Below are 20000 nucleotides of genomic sequence, written 5' to 3' on the forward strand. Positions count from 1 at the left end.
ATCAAGAGGGTACTGATGGGAGGGAAACGAGGTAATATAAGGCGCGGCAAGCTTCAAAATCGAGAGAACGAAGAGAAGACTCGGACAGACAGGCAGATCGAAGAGAAGACTTGGACAGACAGAATGAACGGAGAGAAGAAGCGGATTAGAGAGATACTCGAGTCAGAGATCGGGTAGTTAATCGGGAACACACACGCGTCTTTTCCTTATAAATAAGTATCTTAAATAAAAGTCTTTAAGGTTCCAAGTTTTTGATCGTTCTCGTGAAGCACCTCCTTACCTTTTGGTTTTTCCACGTAACAGTAGATAAAAATATTTTATCTTCATACATTTGCAAAAGTATAAAATTCCATGTTAAACTATTGCACAGTACATTTAAGCTATAAATGAGTAAATAAAATTCATATAATTACTATTTAAATATTGTTTTATCACGTTACAAGGTAAATTGTAATAATAATCTTATACTACGTACTTTCTTAAAAAAAAAAAAAAAAAAAAAAAAAAAACTGTATTTGGATAATATTTTTACGTTTACTTTTTTGTTTTATAATATATCTCCATTAAAAAAAAAATTTCTCTTGAATGACTAACTTATTTTTTAAAATTTAATTTGTAACATGTAATCATTGAATTGGAAGATTAATGCATATGTATTACAATAATATGTCCATCAAGTTGTCAAATAACATGGAGTCCTTGTTGCACATACATTTTTTCTATTAAGTTTTGTGGATTATCTGGGTTGTCTTATGCTTTTCTATACACATTCAATAATGCAACTGTTAAACGTATTGAGATTTAAAGAAAAAAGTACCATTGTGGTATATTACTACGTGAAGGGTGGTATGGAAATGAGTTAACAAGTTATACAGATAAAACAATTATTAAGAGAGTACTAAAAAATATCTAAAGAGAGTTAAAACAAACATTGGAGCATTTCTCAGACCATGCTATTATTTAATTATAATTCTTAACATAGGCTTTGAAGTAACAAGTAAATGGTTTTACTTAAAACTCAATACTCTATCTTAAAACAATATTTGTGTGATTTAACAGAACAACTTCATTTTTAGTCCTAAATTATGAGTAACTTGATTTTATACTTAAAAAAGATATAACTAATTTTATATTGTATGAACGGAGGAGAATCTTTTGAAATATTAAGACCAGTTAACGAAATAACTTATAGCACATTTAGAGATGCTGTTTTTGCTTAAGACTAAGTTGAGCACAGTTTTTAAATTCATAGTATTTTTGAAGAAGCATGTAACGTTACGTTGCCATGTTAATTAAGAAATATTTTTGCATGGTTCCTAATGTCTAAAGATATTTAAGGCAAAAAATTTTTGCGAAAATTTCAATCAAGTTTTATTAAAAATTACATGATAACCGACATACTTTTACCTCGTTAAGAGACGCAGCTAAAGGTTGACTGGAGGAAGATCTTTAAAATAGTAAGAAAAGCTTTTCGGGTTATTGGGTTATAAGGTTATATAATATATTTTGTATATTATACCCCATAGCAAGGGGGGTGAGAGGGGTTGGCGATAGGGTGAGGGTAGGGATGAGGTAAAAACTAATAGAAGTTAACCTAATTTAGAGGAGAGCCAAGGGGGGCCAAGGGTGGTGGGGAGTTATGTTTAATTAACCATTAAAATCACTGTATAAAGACAAGTAGGGCCCCAATTTCCTGCGCGCTGCACACGACTTTCCCCTATTACTCTAACTTGAACATAAAGTTTTCCCATTCAATAAATGACATAGAAACATTTGTGAAATTGAAATTTAGGATTTTTGAAATTTACGATTTTAGATAGATAACCTTAAGATAATGTGTAACTAACGCTGATTTTTCATTTTATTCTTTTAACCCCACCATGCTACACCACACCACCATAGCTCATATGTAGAAAAACTTTATTCCATACCTATACTCCAAATTAAGAAAAATAGAAAATGCATTTTTCAAGAAGTGAACTAGTAATCTTCTGAACACTAACAGGTTACCCGAACCACTCAGCTATGAGTGATCCCTACAATAGATTAACATCTTTCTCCTTGTTTTAGTATGGCTTGTAACTAATCTTTCATTTTGATAACTATTCACTAATCATTAATTCCGGAGATCTGATTATACATTATATTGATTAAAAAATTACTCATTTGATTGAATACTTTTGTTAATATTATTAAATACATTTTTTCAAAACTCAGAAATAAATATTTTCTACGGTACTTGATAATTCGACGTATAAATGTTGTAAATTAATTATGGATGAATAAATTCATGGTAAAATCAAATTTAGTTTTATACTATTCGAATTTTTTACACTTTAAATTTTGAAACAATATAATAACATGATAAAATTGGTATATTATAATTTTTTATAAATAATTTTTTTTATAACATGAATACAAAGTTATGAGATTGCAGATATTCTATAATAGTTTGAAAAAACTTTTATATGCAGCCAAATCAAAAAGCTTAAAAGGGCTTCATGATGGGTCTACATTGGTTACCCAGTTATCTACGTAAGTCCAACCAGGGCAATTACAAAGATGTAGATGGGACAGGATGAGAAAAATGAAGAGAGATTTAAAAATAACATTTAATAATTTAGGATGAAAATATTTTATAAAATTACATAATTTAATGTTGACTTTTCACAACAAAATACTTGATACAAATAGTTTAATAAATAATTCATATTGATTAAGTGGCTGCTCTCATAAAGTTTTCTAAACTCTTTTCAAACGTAGTAACAATACACGCTCTACTTTTTACCCACAATAATTTATTTAGATAATTTAACTTGAGTAATACTTCGTATATGATAATTTATATAAACAGTAATTACTCCTACAATTTCTTAACGAACACATGCAATCTGCCATATACGGAGCTGCTTCCAAATATATATACCTCTCCACTCTCCCGATGCGTACTGTGCATACAAGGAAAAGCTAGGTAGACAATAACTTTCTTAGCCCCAGTTAGCGCCCACTCAGAGCCCCATTACAATCATAGCTTGGTACCATCGAGGCAACTCACATAGGCCCCAGCTAACTAGCTTGGGAGCCCTGCTAACTTTCCGATCAGGAGGGTATCTAGGGGCGCTAGTAGTAGGTCTCTTCCTCCAATCAACCATCAATCGTAAAATCAATAGGTAATACTGTTAAATGAGTTTCTATTTTCCAAATTTATACATTTTCAAGCATTAGGTTCTCCATTAAGTAAGGTCTTCCTATTTTTCTTTTTATAGAAAATTTATTATTATACTTGATTTGAGGTCAAACAAAAAAAAAAACTTACTGTATTTCCCAAAGAAAGCTTGCATAAAGATAAAAATGAAAAAACAGTTTTACAGGGGTGGTACTACGGCAGGAAGACCTGGCACAGAAGCCCTCAGACCCATGACAGCTGTGCGTGGTGCTGGTTACACAAGTGCTCGTTCGTTTGACCCCCTCAACATTGGAAGTGCCAAGAGAAATCTCACTGGAGAGGCTGACAAAGATGAAACGTAAGTAACGTGACCATAAAGTACTTTTAATAGTATCCATCGTATAGTATTGTTATATATAAAAATGCATATACTTATCCCTCCCTTTATTGTATATTTTTTTTGTGGGTCAGGTCAAAATCTCCTTACCCACCCCTGTACATAATAGCCACTTTACAAAATAATAAAAATTTTGATTTATTTCTCTGATGTTTCAACTTAACACTTTTTCAGTGTGATCCACACTCCTCCCTCCTCCACATAACTTTAAAAAAAAATATAAACAGATCACCTACATAAAATCTTGCCCTATATCTGTGCTACGTCGTGGCTCTTTGACGTAACTGTAGGCGTGAGTATTTGAATGCATCGTGTGGTGCATAGACAGCAAATGCGTTTGTGTTCAGCAGCGTTTTCAAGGTGATTAAAATATTAAAAGTAATTTACCAGTACCTTTATGACTAATGGACGATTAGCAGCTGACAGCTCTTCTGCTTATCTGGTGAAGTAGATTGCATGTTAAGCCGATAATATATTAGAAGAAATGAGAAGCTCAATTGAATAGTTAGCAAAAGTTGATTTATTGATTCACAAATATTATAACGACAGTTTAAACAATCAGATGGACGTTTGATAATACAACTCGCCTTAGTCAATACTGGCTACTTGCATGTTGATCAGCGGTATCTCCAGGAAAGAGGACGAGCTCGCAAGGCATGGTTCTATTTAAACCCTTAATCGGATCGATGATAGGGGGTATGACCGGTGGAGAGTCAAGGAGTGGAGGTAAATATGATTGACATATTCTTGAAAAAAAAGTGCAGCTGCAGGCGTAAGCCTAATGTTGAATTTGACAGGGGTGGAGTTAGGGAGCAGGAATGGTTGGTGAGAACGCGATTGACTGAGCATACGTTGATATCGCTTTGTGGGTGCGACTGCCGGGTGACAAACACAATATGGTATTTGTTACCGACTGTGGGTGGACATCACTAGATGTGACAGGCCCCCCCTAATTTCTTACTCGCCAAGCAAGTTCGTGCCTGGTAAAGTTGTCTCGCGTTTTACAGATATATGTTTTACATAATTTGAATATACCTTGGGTGACATTCGCATAAAAAGTTGTCTTTACATATTTGTATTTTATATTACAATGTAAGTTAATAGCTAACAATTATCTTATTTTATAAGGATACAGTAAGTAATGTGCGGTGTTTTTTATAAATTGTTTTATATATTTAATTATTTATTATTGTTATTATTATTATTATTATTAATATTATTATTATTATTATCATGTACTAGCTACAACTGTATTTAAAACTAACATCCAAGCAATCAATTTTGTTAGTTATTGGGAGGGCGCTTAGCTCCTGTTCTCGGTACTATTTTTAAAAATATTTTTACAGTAGATTACGATGGTATTAGGTTAATGGAGTAAAAAGGCAGTAATGATGATATTGAGACGGAAAAGTAGGGGGAAAGAAAGGTGATTATTACTGGACCACAATGTTAAGTTGAATTAGTTCAAATTGGACTCACAGTAACGGCAAACATTACTATGTGTGTTCCGGTGGTGTCCTGGGTTGGGGCACTCGAGCTGGCACCTTGCAAAGGTGTCGTCTCCATTACCTTAGAAATAATACGTGGTGCATGCACAGCAATCTTTCCAGGGTTTAATGTCTAGGAGACAAATTTTGCATCGCTGAGGGGTTACATGCGGCTTGTCATCCTTTCCTCTTAATAAAAACCACTCTCAAAGACCAGCGTATGTTATACCAGCTGTACTGATCGCGGCTTGCTCTCGTTCACGGGTTTCAACTCGATCCCATTCAGGGTGTTCTATAAACTTCGTTACTTTATGATACTGAAGTCCGTTATTTAATTTTCTAATGGCTACCTTAGATGCTCGCGTTGCTTAGTGTTGTATAGTAATTTCGGAAATTAATTCGGAATTGTCTAGTAATATCTTTATTACCATATCTTCGATGAAGCTATCCAAGTGTCGTTTGCAAGTGTTGTCCAAAGAACGTATTTGTCTCACATCATAGATGTAGAGAGCTGCTTCAAATGAGATTTTTTCTGCTTGTAGCTTTTGTGCAACGGTCGGTTTCCATCTTGCATGTGTGCGAGGCTGTCTGCGTATGGATTGGTATGCGACGAGTAAAAATGAGTCATCCCTTGTAGTTGGAAAAGTCGTCCCGACTTTTCTCATTTTATTAGCGATGGTTTTCGCGTATCTTCCCAACAGAAATCCAGCGCTTAGTATTAGTATCATATTCCATGGGTCCATTGATGGGATACTAAGTGAATTAAAAAAGAATAAATTAGGAGTTTATGTGTGGATGGTGGGATTTGGAAGTGGTGTACATATTATTACGAAGCAGGAAAGGTTTCAGTGATTGGGGAATGGGCTGCATACATTATTATGCATATATTATAATCCTTGTGTGCTTAACTTGTAATATATGTATGTGCAAATTGTCGTCGAAAAGTGATAATAGTGCTACATTATGTCTGTTTTTTTTTGTTAATAGTGTTCTGTGTTTTCTGTGTGTCACTTAAAGTTTTTATTGTTTTCGTGTTTTTTTTTTTTTTTTTTAAGGCAAATCGTCTATCTTTTCGTTTTTTTTTGTTTTTTTCTTTTTATTAAGTCAAACTGATTATCTTTGCGTTTCGTTTGTTTTTTTTTTTTTTTTTTTTTTTTTGCGTTTTTTCAATTTCCCTTTTTTATGTGTGTTTAATGTTGAAGATTTGTGAATTTTGATGTTTGTGTTTTTTTTTTTTTTATGTATTTGCGTTATTTTTTTTTGTTTGGTTACTCTGTGTTTTTTTAATGTGATGGTTTTGATCTTTTTTTGTATGTACTTTTTGTTAGTGTTGGTTTTTTGTGTTTGTGATTGTTTTTTTTAATAATGTGTATTCATTGATTTATTTGTTTATTTTTCTTTATACACACTTTTATATATACATACATATAAACGTACGTATAAATACACTCATAAAAAAAGCAACACCAATAAAAAACACACAGAAAATAATGAAAACCATAGCACAAAAAAAACACAGAATAAACAAACAAATCATTTATCTAGATCTTCTAATTCGGGTATACCAATGACAGCTGCTTAGCTCTGGGGGTCCTCCACAGCTCAAACAATATTGTTGGTTCGCCAGTTCCCTTACGTGATCTTCTTTGATGCATTCAAAGATGCAACTTGTTTGAATATCTTCAAACCTGTAATTGATGTGGTGGTGGTAGCACTGATTACACGATCGCTAGACTGACGATCTGGTTTCACAATCTTGGCAATTGCCAAAATTAGGTAAATTGGCTACGCTGGCTTTTCCTCCAAGATTCGTCATTTCGAGAAGTCCAGCGTAAGTAATTCTACGATCGTCAGTGGCCGCTTGTTGTTGGCAAAGGAGCTTGTAAGCATCATTCCTCGGGTGTCTGGATAGCGGTAATATCTCACGATGCATGAGCCTGAAGTTCAGTCTGTGCCGCATTTCATTGGCTTATGCGAGGTCTCGGCTAATTTTCTTGATGATGTCACAGAAAAACTCTCTTTTCCACAGGATTTTGTTCATGCTAAGATGAATTTTGTTTTTAAAGCTTTCCTGCAGCAGCTTTTGTTGTTTGCGATGATAGTTGGTCAAACCGTATTTTAGTGCCCACAAGATCTCTTCACCCTGATGTTTTTCCTTCCTCGATTTTTTTGAATGAACGTGTTTTGTTTTTGTTGCACGAACTTTCTTGAGCTGGTTGAGATTGATATTCTTGGTTCTTGATTGCGTCAAGCGGGTGACTATCCAATAGGCTATCAGCCCCAGGCAGATTAATACCATGACTCCTGGAGTCGCAGTAAATTTTCCATGTTCAGTTGGCGCCATTTTTGTACCGTTCTTTTCTCGGGGGTAGTTAGGATGAAAATATTAGTGGAGAGGCTCGAGAATAAAGTAAATAAAATTCGCTGTGCTTGAGCTTATTAACTGTTTCTAACACCCATCTTTAAGTGCGGCACGCATAAACCGGGCGTGACTATCTATGCTTTCTTTACTTTGATTAGAGCTGAGAAAAGGAAAACAGTCTTGAGTACGGAAAATTCGCGACCAATTGCTAGATGGACCAATAGCCAAAATCCAACTGATAGTGGGTGATATTTATTTTCTCCGCAGAGAACGGTTATGTTGTGTTTATTTTCTGGTAAAAAGAGCTACTAAGACGGGTCGTATGTTCTAATAATAAGAGATAGCCTGGCATTAAATACTTGTATACTGCACCTGTAGAGGTCGATATTCTTAGGATGACGGAATATTACTATTTCGCAAGAGTTCAGTTTTATGTCACGTAATAGTAATTGGCATAAGTACACGTTGATGAAAAGACATTTCCTTAGTTCTGACTGTTTAACAAAATAGTATTCACAGTGTCTATCTGTTAGCGCTAAATAATCCGCTGTGGGTATCATGCGAGCCGCTATTGCGGCTATTTGTTTTTTGAAATACTGGCCATAATATGCATTTGTTTAGTTTAAAAGTTATTATTTATACGAGTGAAAATATTGATTGTATAATGATTTTGTTGTCGATTACCTGAAATCAAAGTTGACTGTATTTATACAAAGATTTAGTATTTATTGCTTTAACTGTAATCAGCATTTATTGTTGAGAAATGATATTTGTGAAATAACTATCATACTCTATTAGATTGACTAATAATATCAACTTATTTTGCTGCATTAAGTTGGTAATTTTTTCTATGAGATTTTCGAAGATGACAAAGATGTGATAGGTTCCAAGTAACAAAATATCTTTTTGCGCTTCTGGCTTAGTGGGTGTGCTCGTGCTGTTTTTAAATTTAGTAAGGTTCACCTTATAATAGATTTATTTTTTTCTTGATCCATGTTAACGGGGTTTTCAAACTTGTGTTTCTGCGTTTTTAGTATGGATGGCTAGAGATGAAATTTAGGATTCGTGTATTACAGGATGTAAGTGTGTGTCAGTTTTTGGAGGTACGGTGGTTGTAATGGAGTCTATAAACATTGTTTCAGTGAGTTGTTTCACTAGTATTGGCTGGTTACTTGTTGGGTTTTATGCAGTAGGATTTTCTCCGTTTCCTGAGTTTTTACCGTTAGGCGGCGATCTGGCCAGATGCAGCAGCAGGTTCGTGAGTGATTTCCAGATTGCTCCTAGAATGTGAATTGACTATTTATAAATGCTGTGTAGAGCGCAACCGTAAATAATTGTGTCTAGAGTAAATTTAATGGTTCGACAAAGTATTATTACAGTGATAAAAGCAGCAGTTATTAAGCCGAAAGACATGAATTTTTGCCACATTTTATTCCAGGTATTTTTCGCGAATGTTTGTAAAGTGTTTTCGTCAAAGATGTGTAAGAGTGAAAATTGTTGTGCAAGTTTTGTTTTTTCTGTTATACTTGCTGCTACTTAATTAAGTACTGCTGAGCGTTCGGAAGGAAATATAGTGTAGTTTTTTAATTTTTTTATGTCATTGTAAGAATAAATACCACTATTTGCTAAGTCGAGGAGACTGGAGTATTTTCAAGTTTGTTTAGTGTCTGGCCTTAGTAACTGTGCATCATCTTGGGTTGTAACTTGTGGTGATATTATGTACTATCGTCATTCAAAGTTAAACATTACAGGGAATACTGTATCGCATCCTGTTTTCGTACCATATTCTTTAAGTATGTGAGTGCGTGGCACCAAAAAATACGGTTTTCCGTTCCAGAAAACTGGCACTTCTTGGTAGCATGCGTCAGTTTCTCTTGTGCGCACTTCTACTTGTACACACTTAACACTATGCGCTACCTTCCTGGCCCAAAAGCTGATGTGACCTAGGCCAGACATAAGTTGATAAGCGAAATTATCTGGTAAAATGGTGGCACTATTAAGTGCGTTTTCGATTACTTTTCTCTTCAATTCATATTGTTTCAACAGTACGTCTCTGTAAAGTTCCTTCATTTGTTTTCTCAAGTTTTTTTATATAAAGATAATTTTAAAAATTGACGTATGGAAACATATCCATCTTGTTTATATCTACATTTTTTTCTTTCTGCTGGAAAATTCTGCTTTCCGAAATCTGTCAGTACAAATATTTTTGGGTGCTCTGCTTTAATGAGCGAGTAAAAGCATGTGTTTACAGTACCCATGTGGTTAAGTGCGTACCACACATGATCTGATTCGACTACATACAGCGATTTGAACTCATTTTCTCTTTCACGTACCCTGTTTACGTATTCTGTAAAAAGATTTGTGTAGTAATTATGGTTGCATGAGTCAATAGAGATGACGTTCCAAAATGCATATTCGTGAACACTGTCAATTCAGTGATCGTCTGCAAAGATAAATGACGTTCCAGATTCAAGTCATATTTTATTATTATTCTAATTTATGGCATTATAACGCTCTTCTAAAGTGATAGTGGCATAACCCTGTACAAATACTGTTTTATAATTCCCGTATATGTCTTTGTATAATTCTGCGTTTTCACAGGCACCGTTAGGGACTATGGAGCCTGCGTATTGTACGAAAAAGTTTATCGTATTGTCGATGAGAATGTCTAGTATTATGTTGTCGTACAGACTTATACTTCTGTGTTAATGCATTTTATTGAATTTACCTCGTGTTATTTTTGAAGGTGTTCTATTTCCCTGTTTTTTATTACTGAATCAAGCGACCACATACCGCAATGTTGTATTGTCCTCTTAAGTTTGATTTTGCAATAAATGACATGTGTGGAAGTGTAGTTGTTGATTGGACGAACGACACGTGTACTCTAGTTGAATTTATGACCGATTCAGGAATGTCACGTATTCTTATATTGACTAGAGAGAAAGTTGTAAAATTAGCGAAAGATTTTTTGCCGTCATGTCCAATGATTGCTGTGGCTTAATTGACGATTTGGTAAAAGATGAATAGCGAGAGGGTTCTCTTCATTTGTAAAATGAGTAATTTTTAATTTGTTTTTCGTGATCAACATGATTGACTCATGCTTTAGCATGGTCTTTACAGCACAACGAACAAAAATGGTAAAGACAATACAGACAAGCGTTTTAGTGTGCAAAATGGGTATACTTGTCTGCCAAGAGCGCATGCGTAAAAAAGTATGTGTGCATGTTTTTCAAAAATTTATTTATATTTTTATTTGTTTAGGGGTTCTGAGAGATGTATGAGTGGCGTAAGTGGTTGCTGCGTACTATTTTGCTGTGTGCTTCGTTGATCTTAATTATTACGTTTCCGTTTTCCCATGTGTCGCGCACTAAGTAAGGTCCTGAATACTGATCATTGAATTTATGACCTTTGGGCTCCTGTAGGAGCCATAAATTGACTTCTATTTTGATTAATTTATAATTTAATTTTATATCGTACGTCTATTCTGCTCTGCTTTTAGCCATCATTAATTTTTGTTGAGCAATCTCATGTAGGGTGTTTAGTTGAGTGACTAGATTTGTCACGTATTGTGAGTATGTAGGTAATGAATTATCTGCTTCGAGTTTGCTACTAAATAGCCGTGCTATTTTTCCAAAAACTTATTCGAAAGGTGTGTGCTGTGTAATTTTGTGTTTATGACTATTGAAATTGAAAACCGCCAATTCTACCCATTCTCACTGTGGTTCTCTTATAATAAATATTTTAAGATGTTCAGCGAGGGTCTGATGTGATCATTTAAGGGAACTGTTTGATTGGGGGTGGAACGCTGTTGTTTTAAATTGCTTGATTTTAAATCGACTAGCTACCCTCATAATTAATTTACTTAAAAAGTTAGTGCCTTGATCCGTTAGTATAACAGATGGAGCTCCATAAATTTCTTATCAAAAGCGTCTGCTATTGATACAGCAATTTTATCTTTTAATGTTACTGCTATAGCGTATTCTGAGAATAAACATTGCACTGTTAGAATTTACTCATTATTTTGCTGACTTTATGGTAACGGACCCACTATGTCTAGAGTAAGTTTAGCAAAAGGTTTGGTAAGTGTGTTCGAGATAATTGATTTTTGTTTAGTTTTTACAGGTACTAATTTTCTGGTGTCTGCGTTAACGTTCTAGAAGTCGAGTTTATGTATTATATTAAATTGGAAATCAGCGAGTTTAAGTCACCAGCGTGTGACTTGAGAGCATGCATCTTTCATTGAATTGAGCCATACAAGGGTCCGATGGTTGGTCACTAATGTAAATTTTCTTCCGTTCAAGTATACTCTGAATTGCTCTATGCAATAAATTAGAGCTAGGGCTTCTTTGAAGAACGTACAGTAGTTGCTTTCACTTTTAAACCTTTTTCTAAAGTCAGGGTTGATTAAAATTGGAGGAGACCATATTTTATCTTTCAGGATTTTAAATGCTGTTTGAGTGTCTTCGTTTCAAGAGAACTCCTGATCCTTGTTCAGTAGCGTGTTTAATGGTTTTACTATTTTGGCAAAGTAACCAGCTTTCTAATCAAAGACTGTAAAATATTTAGACGCACCTATTTCGCTTAGAATATCTGCTATGTCAGGTACGGGATGATTGTAGTCGGATATTATGTCATTGAGCTTTCTAAAGTCTATTGCGACCCTGTATCTTTTTTGTCCTTTAGGTCCCGGATTTTTTGGCACGCAGAAAACAGGCACCGCGGAAGGGCTGATAGAGGGCTCAAGGACTTCGTTCTCAAGCATTTTTTTGATTTGTCTGTTTATTTCTTCCCGTAAGACGGAAGGTTGCCGGTAAGACTTAATTTTAATGGGGGTATTAGTTTTTTTTTTTTTTTTTATACCGGGTTACCACGACAGCCTACTTGGCCTTATCGCGGGGGCCACCCACTCATTACCTATGTGTGGGGGTGTATTGCCACACCCATCTCTAAACCTTTTTCCTTGCCTCCTACCTGAATCAATGGGCACAGTGTGAGTATCTCCGGTGGAACACCTTGCCAGTTAAACTGACACTCTCTGCACCAATGGTGCATTGGGTCCACTCACCACTGTGTAGCCTTTCCCCGGAGGAGACTCCATTATTCCAGGACGTCCACTCCTCACCGGTTAAGCCGGCGCTCTCTGCCGAAGCATCGGATCCAGGCTAATTAGCATCCCCGGAGAAGCCCCGTGTTTCAGGGAACACTCCTCGCCGGTAAGGCCGGCGATCCCTGCCCGACGCCTGACATCGGGTCCGCTAATCCCTACCTATAGCCCTAACACTGTTTCACATTCGCCCAGGCCCGAAAACCTGTGGAGTAAGGAAAAAACCCTGGAATTACTCTGAAGAAAAATTCCACGGAAAAACCCGCCCCGAAACAGCCGGGGTTACATAGGAACTTTTCCCGATGAAAACAGTTTTTGAAAAAAATCTGCAGTCACTGGGAATCGAGCCCACGACCCCTAGAACTGCGTTGTATTAGTAACAAGCACACTTACCACTGAGCCAACGCCGCTCCCTAATGGGGGTATTAGTTATTGTTAGGATGTTTAACTCCATGAGGTCTGTAGCAGGTAAACTTTCACCTTAGAGGTACAATCTGCTCACATAGTCTCCTATTATTTTTTTATGGTCGTTATCTTGTTGTGTTCGATGTGCTCGAGACGTAATAAATTTGGAATCTTTTACTCGTGTGTAGTTACGCTCGAGTTTAATGATATGTTCAAGTTTTTTTATTTATAACATTTGGAGCATAATTTCCTTTTATTTGTAATTTAAGACTTTTGATGTAATTATGGGTGCGTTTTTTCACTTGTATGATTTTCTAGGGGTTTTGTTCTTTTAAATATGTGCCTGTATGTTTTTGCAATGTTTGTAATCTTTTTTAACATTTAGTGCTAAGATATTTTCGAGGTAGGTTAGAATATTACGTGAGGTCGTAGCCTTTATTTTCTTACATAAGTAATTTTCCGAAGCCTTTGAGGCTTTCAAGAAGTTCTCTTTCCATGTCACTTTCATTCGTATCTCGAAATTGTGCGTATAGATTGTCGTTATGATTCTCAACTTCGATGCTTCTGCAATTATCGGCAGTTATCGGTAATATTTTTGATTGTTGTTGAGTTCAAAGTTTTGGATTTTTGTGTCGTGGTTGTTGGTGATTTGATTTTTTGGATTTCGGATTTCAAAGCTTATTACAGAAGTTTTTGTATCTTGATTTCGGACTTCGGCTTTTGGAGTATCGTTTTTTATTTCATAATTTTGAATTTCGGCTTTTAGAATCTCGTTCTTTATTTCATAATTTTGAATTTCAAAGACTTTTGATAATTTAGAATTTCTGGTTTTTTAATTACTAGTGAGTTTGGATTGTGCGGTTTTTTAAGGTTGTCACTAAGAGTGCTCCGTTTCTTTAGTGCGTAAGAAGTTGTACGGAATACTTGTGCATGTGATGGAATTTTCTCGCTGTTTTTGGGATTGTTTTGTGATATTTGTTCTGGTTTCGATAGGTATTACAGAATTTCTTATTTTTAAGTAATTTCCATAGTAATAAATTTGTACTTGATAAGTGCAAAATATCTCGTTTCCTATTAGGCTGTATGCTTTAATGGGGTAATCATCTATTATAATGTAAAATTCGAAGAAGCATTCATGAAAGCTTAGGATAAAGTACCCTTGGGTTTTGATTTATCCGTTCAATATGGTTTTTAGGTGCAGAATGGTATCTTGAAAAATTATGATGTTAAGTGGAATGACGGATTCTTTAATGAGTGATGCTTCCGCACTGGTGTCGAGAATAAACGAAATGGATCGAGAATAAAGAACAAAGGTATTTAGTAAGACGGTTTTGTTAACTATTGTTTGTTTTAAAAAGATGTTAGTGTTACATTGCTGGTTTCTTTCACCTTGCCTTCTGGAAGGAAGCTGAGTCGTTTTCCGATGCTTTTTGCTTAATTTTATCGTTGTAGGCCTTTTTTTCTTCATTTGCTTTTCCAGTGACCTGATTTTTTACAATAGTTGCAAGTTTTTTGATTGCTTTGATGATGATCAATTGAGTTTAAAGTTTGTTACTACGTGTATTGGTTTGGTACATAATTGTTAGATTGATATGTAGGTACAAGATTATTATGTGATGAATGACTCCATGACACACCCGTTTTCACGGATTGAGTGTATAACGGTATAGGGGAGTAGCTAGAATGACGTTGAGTGGTGAATGGTGTAGTAGTGTACAACGGCGTGGCTTCGTGAGTGACGACTTTGCTAGCAATGAATCTATTCCAGCAATAGCCTTCTGTGTGCCCTCGTCTTTCATAAATTTGGCATTTTTTTGGAGTTCTAATTAGGTTTGCTTGTGCATCTTAAATTTGTATATTAGTTTTGATTTTTACTGTTTCCTGTAGAGGTTTGGGTTCATAACACGCGAAGTCTCTTTTGACTACTATAGCTTGTGGCAGTTTCGAGATTGTTCATGTGGTTCATACGTGCTTTTACATCCCAGTGTAGGCCTCTTATGAAATATTTAACTTCATCATGTTCTAGTTGTGTATAGAATTTCTGATGTATTATATCCGTCGCGGAGAGTTGCTTCAATTAATTCTTGGGTAATGCCTTTAACTCAATTAGAAAAAGAGATAATGCTCTTTTCCTTTTTTTGTTTTAACGCCGCTAGTTCGTCCATTATTTGAGGTCATGTTTTTGTGGATCTAGAAATGTTTATAAAAAATATTGCTATTTCTTCGATGGTGTCAACAATTTTACTTTTCGTGGAGAGTAATGTTTCCCCCGAAAGTCATATTTTAACTAATTTTTCTAGGTTGGGTTCATTTATTTTTGGAATTATCTGCCATGCTTCTCTGCAACCATCTAAAAAAGGTTGAGAGTGGGATGTTTAACCCGTTATATATAGGTGTCATTTCAATTGTATCTTTTATAGAAAGATTTCAAATTGGTGCCAGAGTTGAATTACTTATATTACACAAGATGTTTATAGTTTAAAAAGGGTTGCTGGATGTAGGCTTTTTAAAAAAACTAGAGGGGTTATTGTGAGTAAGACTGTTGGAGTTATGATTTTTAGGTGTTTCAATCATTTTTGGGAGTGTGCCGGTGCTTTACGTGTTAGTGATTTTGTTTTCAGTTAATTTGGTTGTAATATTGTTTAGTGAAAATTGAGATTTATAATTTGCTCTATTAGAGTTGGTGAACTGTGATGCTCTTATGTATGGATTAAGTGGGGTGTTTAGATCTAATTTCGAAAAATCTTTAGTAATTTCTATGTTATTGGTGAACAATTTACTAATTTCCTGGTTAAAGTCAGCGATGGCTTTTTTTTGCTGTATGGTAATTATTAGTTCAAAGGGACTTATGTTTTGAGTAAGCAAATCTTTTAAGATATCAATCATTAATTTGTCTTGACAGACGCTTGTGACGATTTGTGTGTCTATTATTCCCTATAAGGATGCCACTAACTTCTTGATTTTGGGAGCGTTTGCGAGATTTATACTGTTAGGTAAGTCTTTTTCTCTCATTTGTAAATAAATTGAATAATCTGATAGAGTCAGTTGTGTTTTTGCTGTAAAAGTGGGTTTAATATTCCCTTACTAAACATGTTTCGTATTTTTGTCTAAATGATCAGTAACTTGATTATAAGTGTCATTTATTTACGTCCACGTTTTGCGTTGACAAAATCGTTCATTGACTCAAAAATTTTTTTATTAACTAATAAATAAAATATGTTAAGTATATAAGTACTTGTTTCAAGAATACAATATTTAGACAAAAATAAACTGTATTGGAAATTGTTAATTGTTCCATCACCAAAAGATAGAAAAAATTTAGGAAAGTCAACTTCATTTTGCAAAACTTATGCTAGGAGTAAGATCATATTTAGTAAAATGTTTTTATACCCTACTGTATTTTATAAAAAAATTAAAGTTTCTGACCTCGTTACGTTAACTTTACTTAAAAGATCATGTTGAAAGTCACCACCTGAAACAACCAAGCGTGAGGAATCTCGGGACCCCTGACAGAAGTGAAGCTGCCTCATATATGTGGCAGCGAAATATTATCCGACATTAATTGTACCAATAATGTCTGTAGATACACACATACATATACATGCCAAATATACATGCCAAACAATGCATACGCGAGCGTCCTCACACTAACTCACCTACACACTCCTACACACATATATTTCTGGGACAAATATATAACAATTTAATGTTAAATATGTAAGAATATATTGTTTACTTAAAGAAAATAAATAATTTTAAAATAGAAAATTAATAATATTGAAAAAATTAAACAAAATGAATATAGGTCGGAAAATTGTATTTATTCGGGCAGAGTATAGCAGTTTATATAAATCATAGACACAATTGGTATGAACATATATTGTAACATCAACTGGTAAATATCACGATGCGTAAATTCTAGTTTTGTAAGAAAAGTATACCTATAAAGTATTAGTTTAGTATAATAATTTAATCAGAACTGGCCAGCTGCTCTGTACACATACACGCACTTGTAAAAAATATACATGGTATACGCAGCTGCATAAGTATATATATACAGTATGACGTAGTCCTACGAATATGAAGTCAGTGAGAGATCACAGAAGGCCTTTGAGACGGCAAAACTTGACCACTTCCGAGCTCGAACGACCAACTCTGAATACTACAGCAGCAGCAGCAGCAGCAGCAGTAGCATCCATATATATATATATATCTATACACACGTCTCACTATTGTGGTACTAAGTGGAGTGGGGGAAGCATGCCGGTCGTTTAAAATCAGTTACTTTTTGCTAGCTCACTCACAGCCGCAGAACGCCCTATAAGAAACTTCGCTTAAAAAATTTTACCACCATAACGTAAATCGTTATTTATAATATATCGTAAGATTTTGTTCGTCATTTCTTAAGTATATTTAGAAGCCATTAGATCTCCCTCCCAAATAAATAGTTTGGTATATTTAAGTAAAGACCCTCTTTAGATTGTATTTAAATATCTGATACTGAATCACGGAAATTGGAACTGGAAAGCCAAATGATTTGAAATCTCCGAGGGCCATTTATATACACATACATACATACATTTCTATATTATATAGTTATAAGAAAGGGGCCTCCTACACTAAGCCCCCCACAGCCCCCCCGCACAATTTTCAAAGCCCCTCTACGACCCTCCCGTAGTCCCCCCTGAAAAATAAGGAAAAATTCCGTTTATTTCACCTTAATTTTGACCCACTAAAAATCTCCTTTAGTTTTCTCTAAGCCCCCCGCGCCCCTCCACACGATTTTAAGAGCCCCTCGCCACTCCTCCACAGCCCCCCACTATATGTTATGTAAGCTGTAGCTAGCAATCTCAAGCTGTAACTCATACAACTTACGGTAAATGATCTCTAAGCTATACATAGTTATCTATTTTTTTCACACCACCCAGGAGGCAAATAGATCAATTTTGTACTTATCACTAACAATTTTAAAAAACACCAAGTGTAAGCTGTAGCTAGCAATCACAAGCTGCAGCTCCTACAACTTACGGTAAATGATTTCTTAGCTATGTATAGTTATCTATTTTTTCCACACCACCTAGGAGGCAAATAGATCGATTTTGCACTTATTACTAGCAAGTTTAAAAAACTCCAAGTGTAGTTATTACTTTATATTAATATTGATAAGTATAAAACCTGAGGCCCGTTGATTTTTTTTGTTAGTATTATTTCTTTCTTACGTTGAGTTTTAAATAAATACGTGTAATCATATGACATGATATGATCACACATATTCAGTCGAACTCGAGTAGTAAAAAAATAACAAAAACCGTGGTAGTCATCGCCAGTAGCCTTATGAAACCATGAAGAGACAGAACTTCCCGATGCCAGATTTAAAGAAAAAATAATAACCATTAATAGATATAGTAATTAAATAAAAATTTTTTCGCATTTCTATACATATGCTTGTAATTTTTTTTCTTTAAAAACCCGTCTGTCTTAAACCTATTCTTTTTTAAGTACACGAATCAAAAAACAACTGTATAATATGTAAAAGTTATTATTTTAGACATAATTCTAATTTTCGTAAGATAAGATTTTTAGTACTGAATCTTAAAATTTGATTCTTTCAAATTATTGTTTTTTAATATGTATACGAAGTAATCGCAACAATAAACCAATTTTGCTATAGAAAATCGAAAGAATAATCTTATTTACGAAAATTTTATAAATATTCTGATCAGAAAGTAATAAAATAAATAAATTAAAAAATAACTTCATGAATTATTTAACTTCAATGATTTTTAACAAAATCGTAACATTATTAAATATTAACGTATTATTTCATATGCTGTTAGTAAATAATGTTCTTTAATTTATGTGATAACTTTTGATTCGTTAATTTTTTTTTCTTTTTAAAAAGTGTATTACCTTTAATCAAAAACTTTTTCCCAAATAACATTTTCGAATTCCAAACTATTTTCGCGCTCAATTTGCATAAATATTCCTTTTTTAGTTTTCCATCTTGATAACGATACGTATAGTTGTCCATGAGAAAATAAAGGCTTTTTTAAGTATATACCGATTTTATCGAAACTTTGCCCTTGAGATTTGTTGATTGTCATAGCGAATGCCAAAACCAAAGGAAATTGCTTTCTGTAAAGTACGAAAGGTAACGACGAGACATTACCTGTATTTAAGGTGGATTTTGGTATAAACACTATATTTTCAAGTTTCTCTCCTGTTATAATTTCAGCTTCAATATTATACTTATATAACTTTCTAATTTTTAATCGTGTGCCGTTGTACAAACCGTCTGCTATAAACAAATTTCTTAGTAACATAACTATTGCTCCAACTTTTAAATTTAGCTCATGCAGTGGCAAACCTTCACAAGTATTATTTAATATCTCAATAGGGAAATTTATGTAAATGTTATAATCTGATTTATTGACGCCTTTGTATGAGGCATGATCTATACTATAATAAGTTCTTGAATTTCCTTTCATCAGATTTAAAATTTCGTCATTTAGAAAAATAGTGTATTCATTACGCAAATTCAGAATAACACTATTTAATAAGGATTTGTTATTTTTACTAAATATTTTCAAGCATACATCATTGACCTTCCATTTTCCAGGAATGATCAGTGATTTTATTTTTTCGTTTTCAATGTCTAAGCGTAGTTTATAAAAATTCTTATTGACCGAGCGAATGTTTGTATTTAATTTCAAAGTATACAAAGAACTCAAAAGAAATGATGACTTAATGGTTTTAGATATAACCTTACTTCTATAGCCATTTTTTATAACAGAAAGTGTTTGACGGAAATCTCCTCCAAAAATTATCAATTTATTTCCAAAATGCATATATGTATTTCATATATCACGCAAAGTTCTGTCAACTATCTCTAAAGCTTTTTTCGAAATCATAGAAGCCTCATCCCAAATTATCATATCAATTTCACGTAGTTAAGTTTTTTCAGATTGGAATTTAAAAAATGCAGCTTCAATATTGTTTAAATCCAAAGGTAAGCGAGAAGTTCTATGACTGGTTATAGCTTATAGTAGTAGTACTGATGCAATGCCAGTTTATGCCAT

General features: G+C 34.2%; 1 protein-coding gene across 1 annotated transcript in view; it reads left to right on the forward strand.

Annotated features, from left to right (window-relative positions):
* nompB (intraflagellar transport protein 88-like protein nompB) overlaps window positions 1–20000 on the forward strand; it is a 730499-nt gene that overhangs the window by 167420 nt on the left and 543079 nt on the right. The window contains exon 3 of the mRNA XM_089596148.1: window positions 3364–3524. Coding sequence (XP_089452274.1) covers window positions 3364–3524 — 161 coding nt within the window. The remainder of the gene's footprint in view (window positions 1–3363; window positions 3525–20000) is intronic.

This window comes from Copidosoma floridanum, unplaced genomic scaffold, assembly GCF_036245765.1.
Source record: "Copidosoma floridanum isolate Cflo_tuat_1 unplaced genomic scaffold, Cflo_Japanese_pri ptg000030l, whole genome shotgun sequence".
NCBI lineage: Eukaryota > Metazoa > Arthropoda > Insecta > Hymenoptera > Encyrtidae > Copidosoma > Copidosoma floridanum.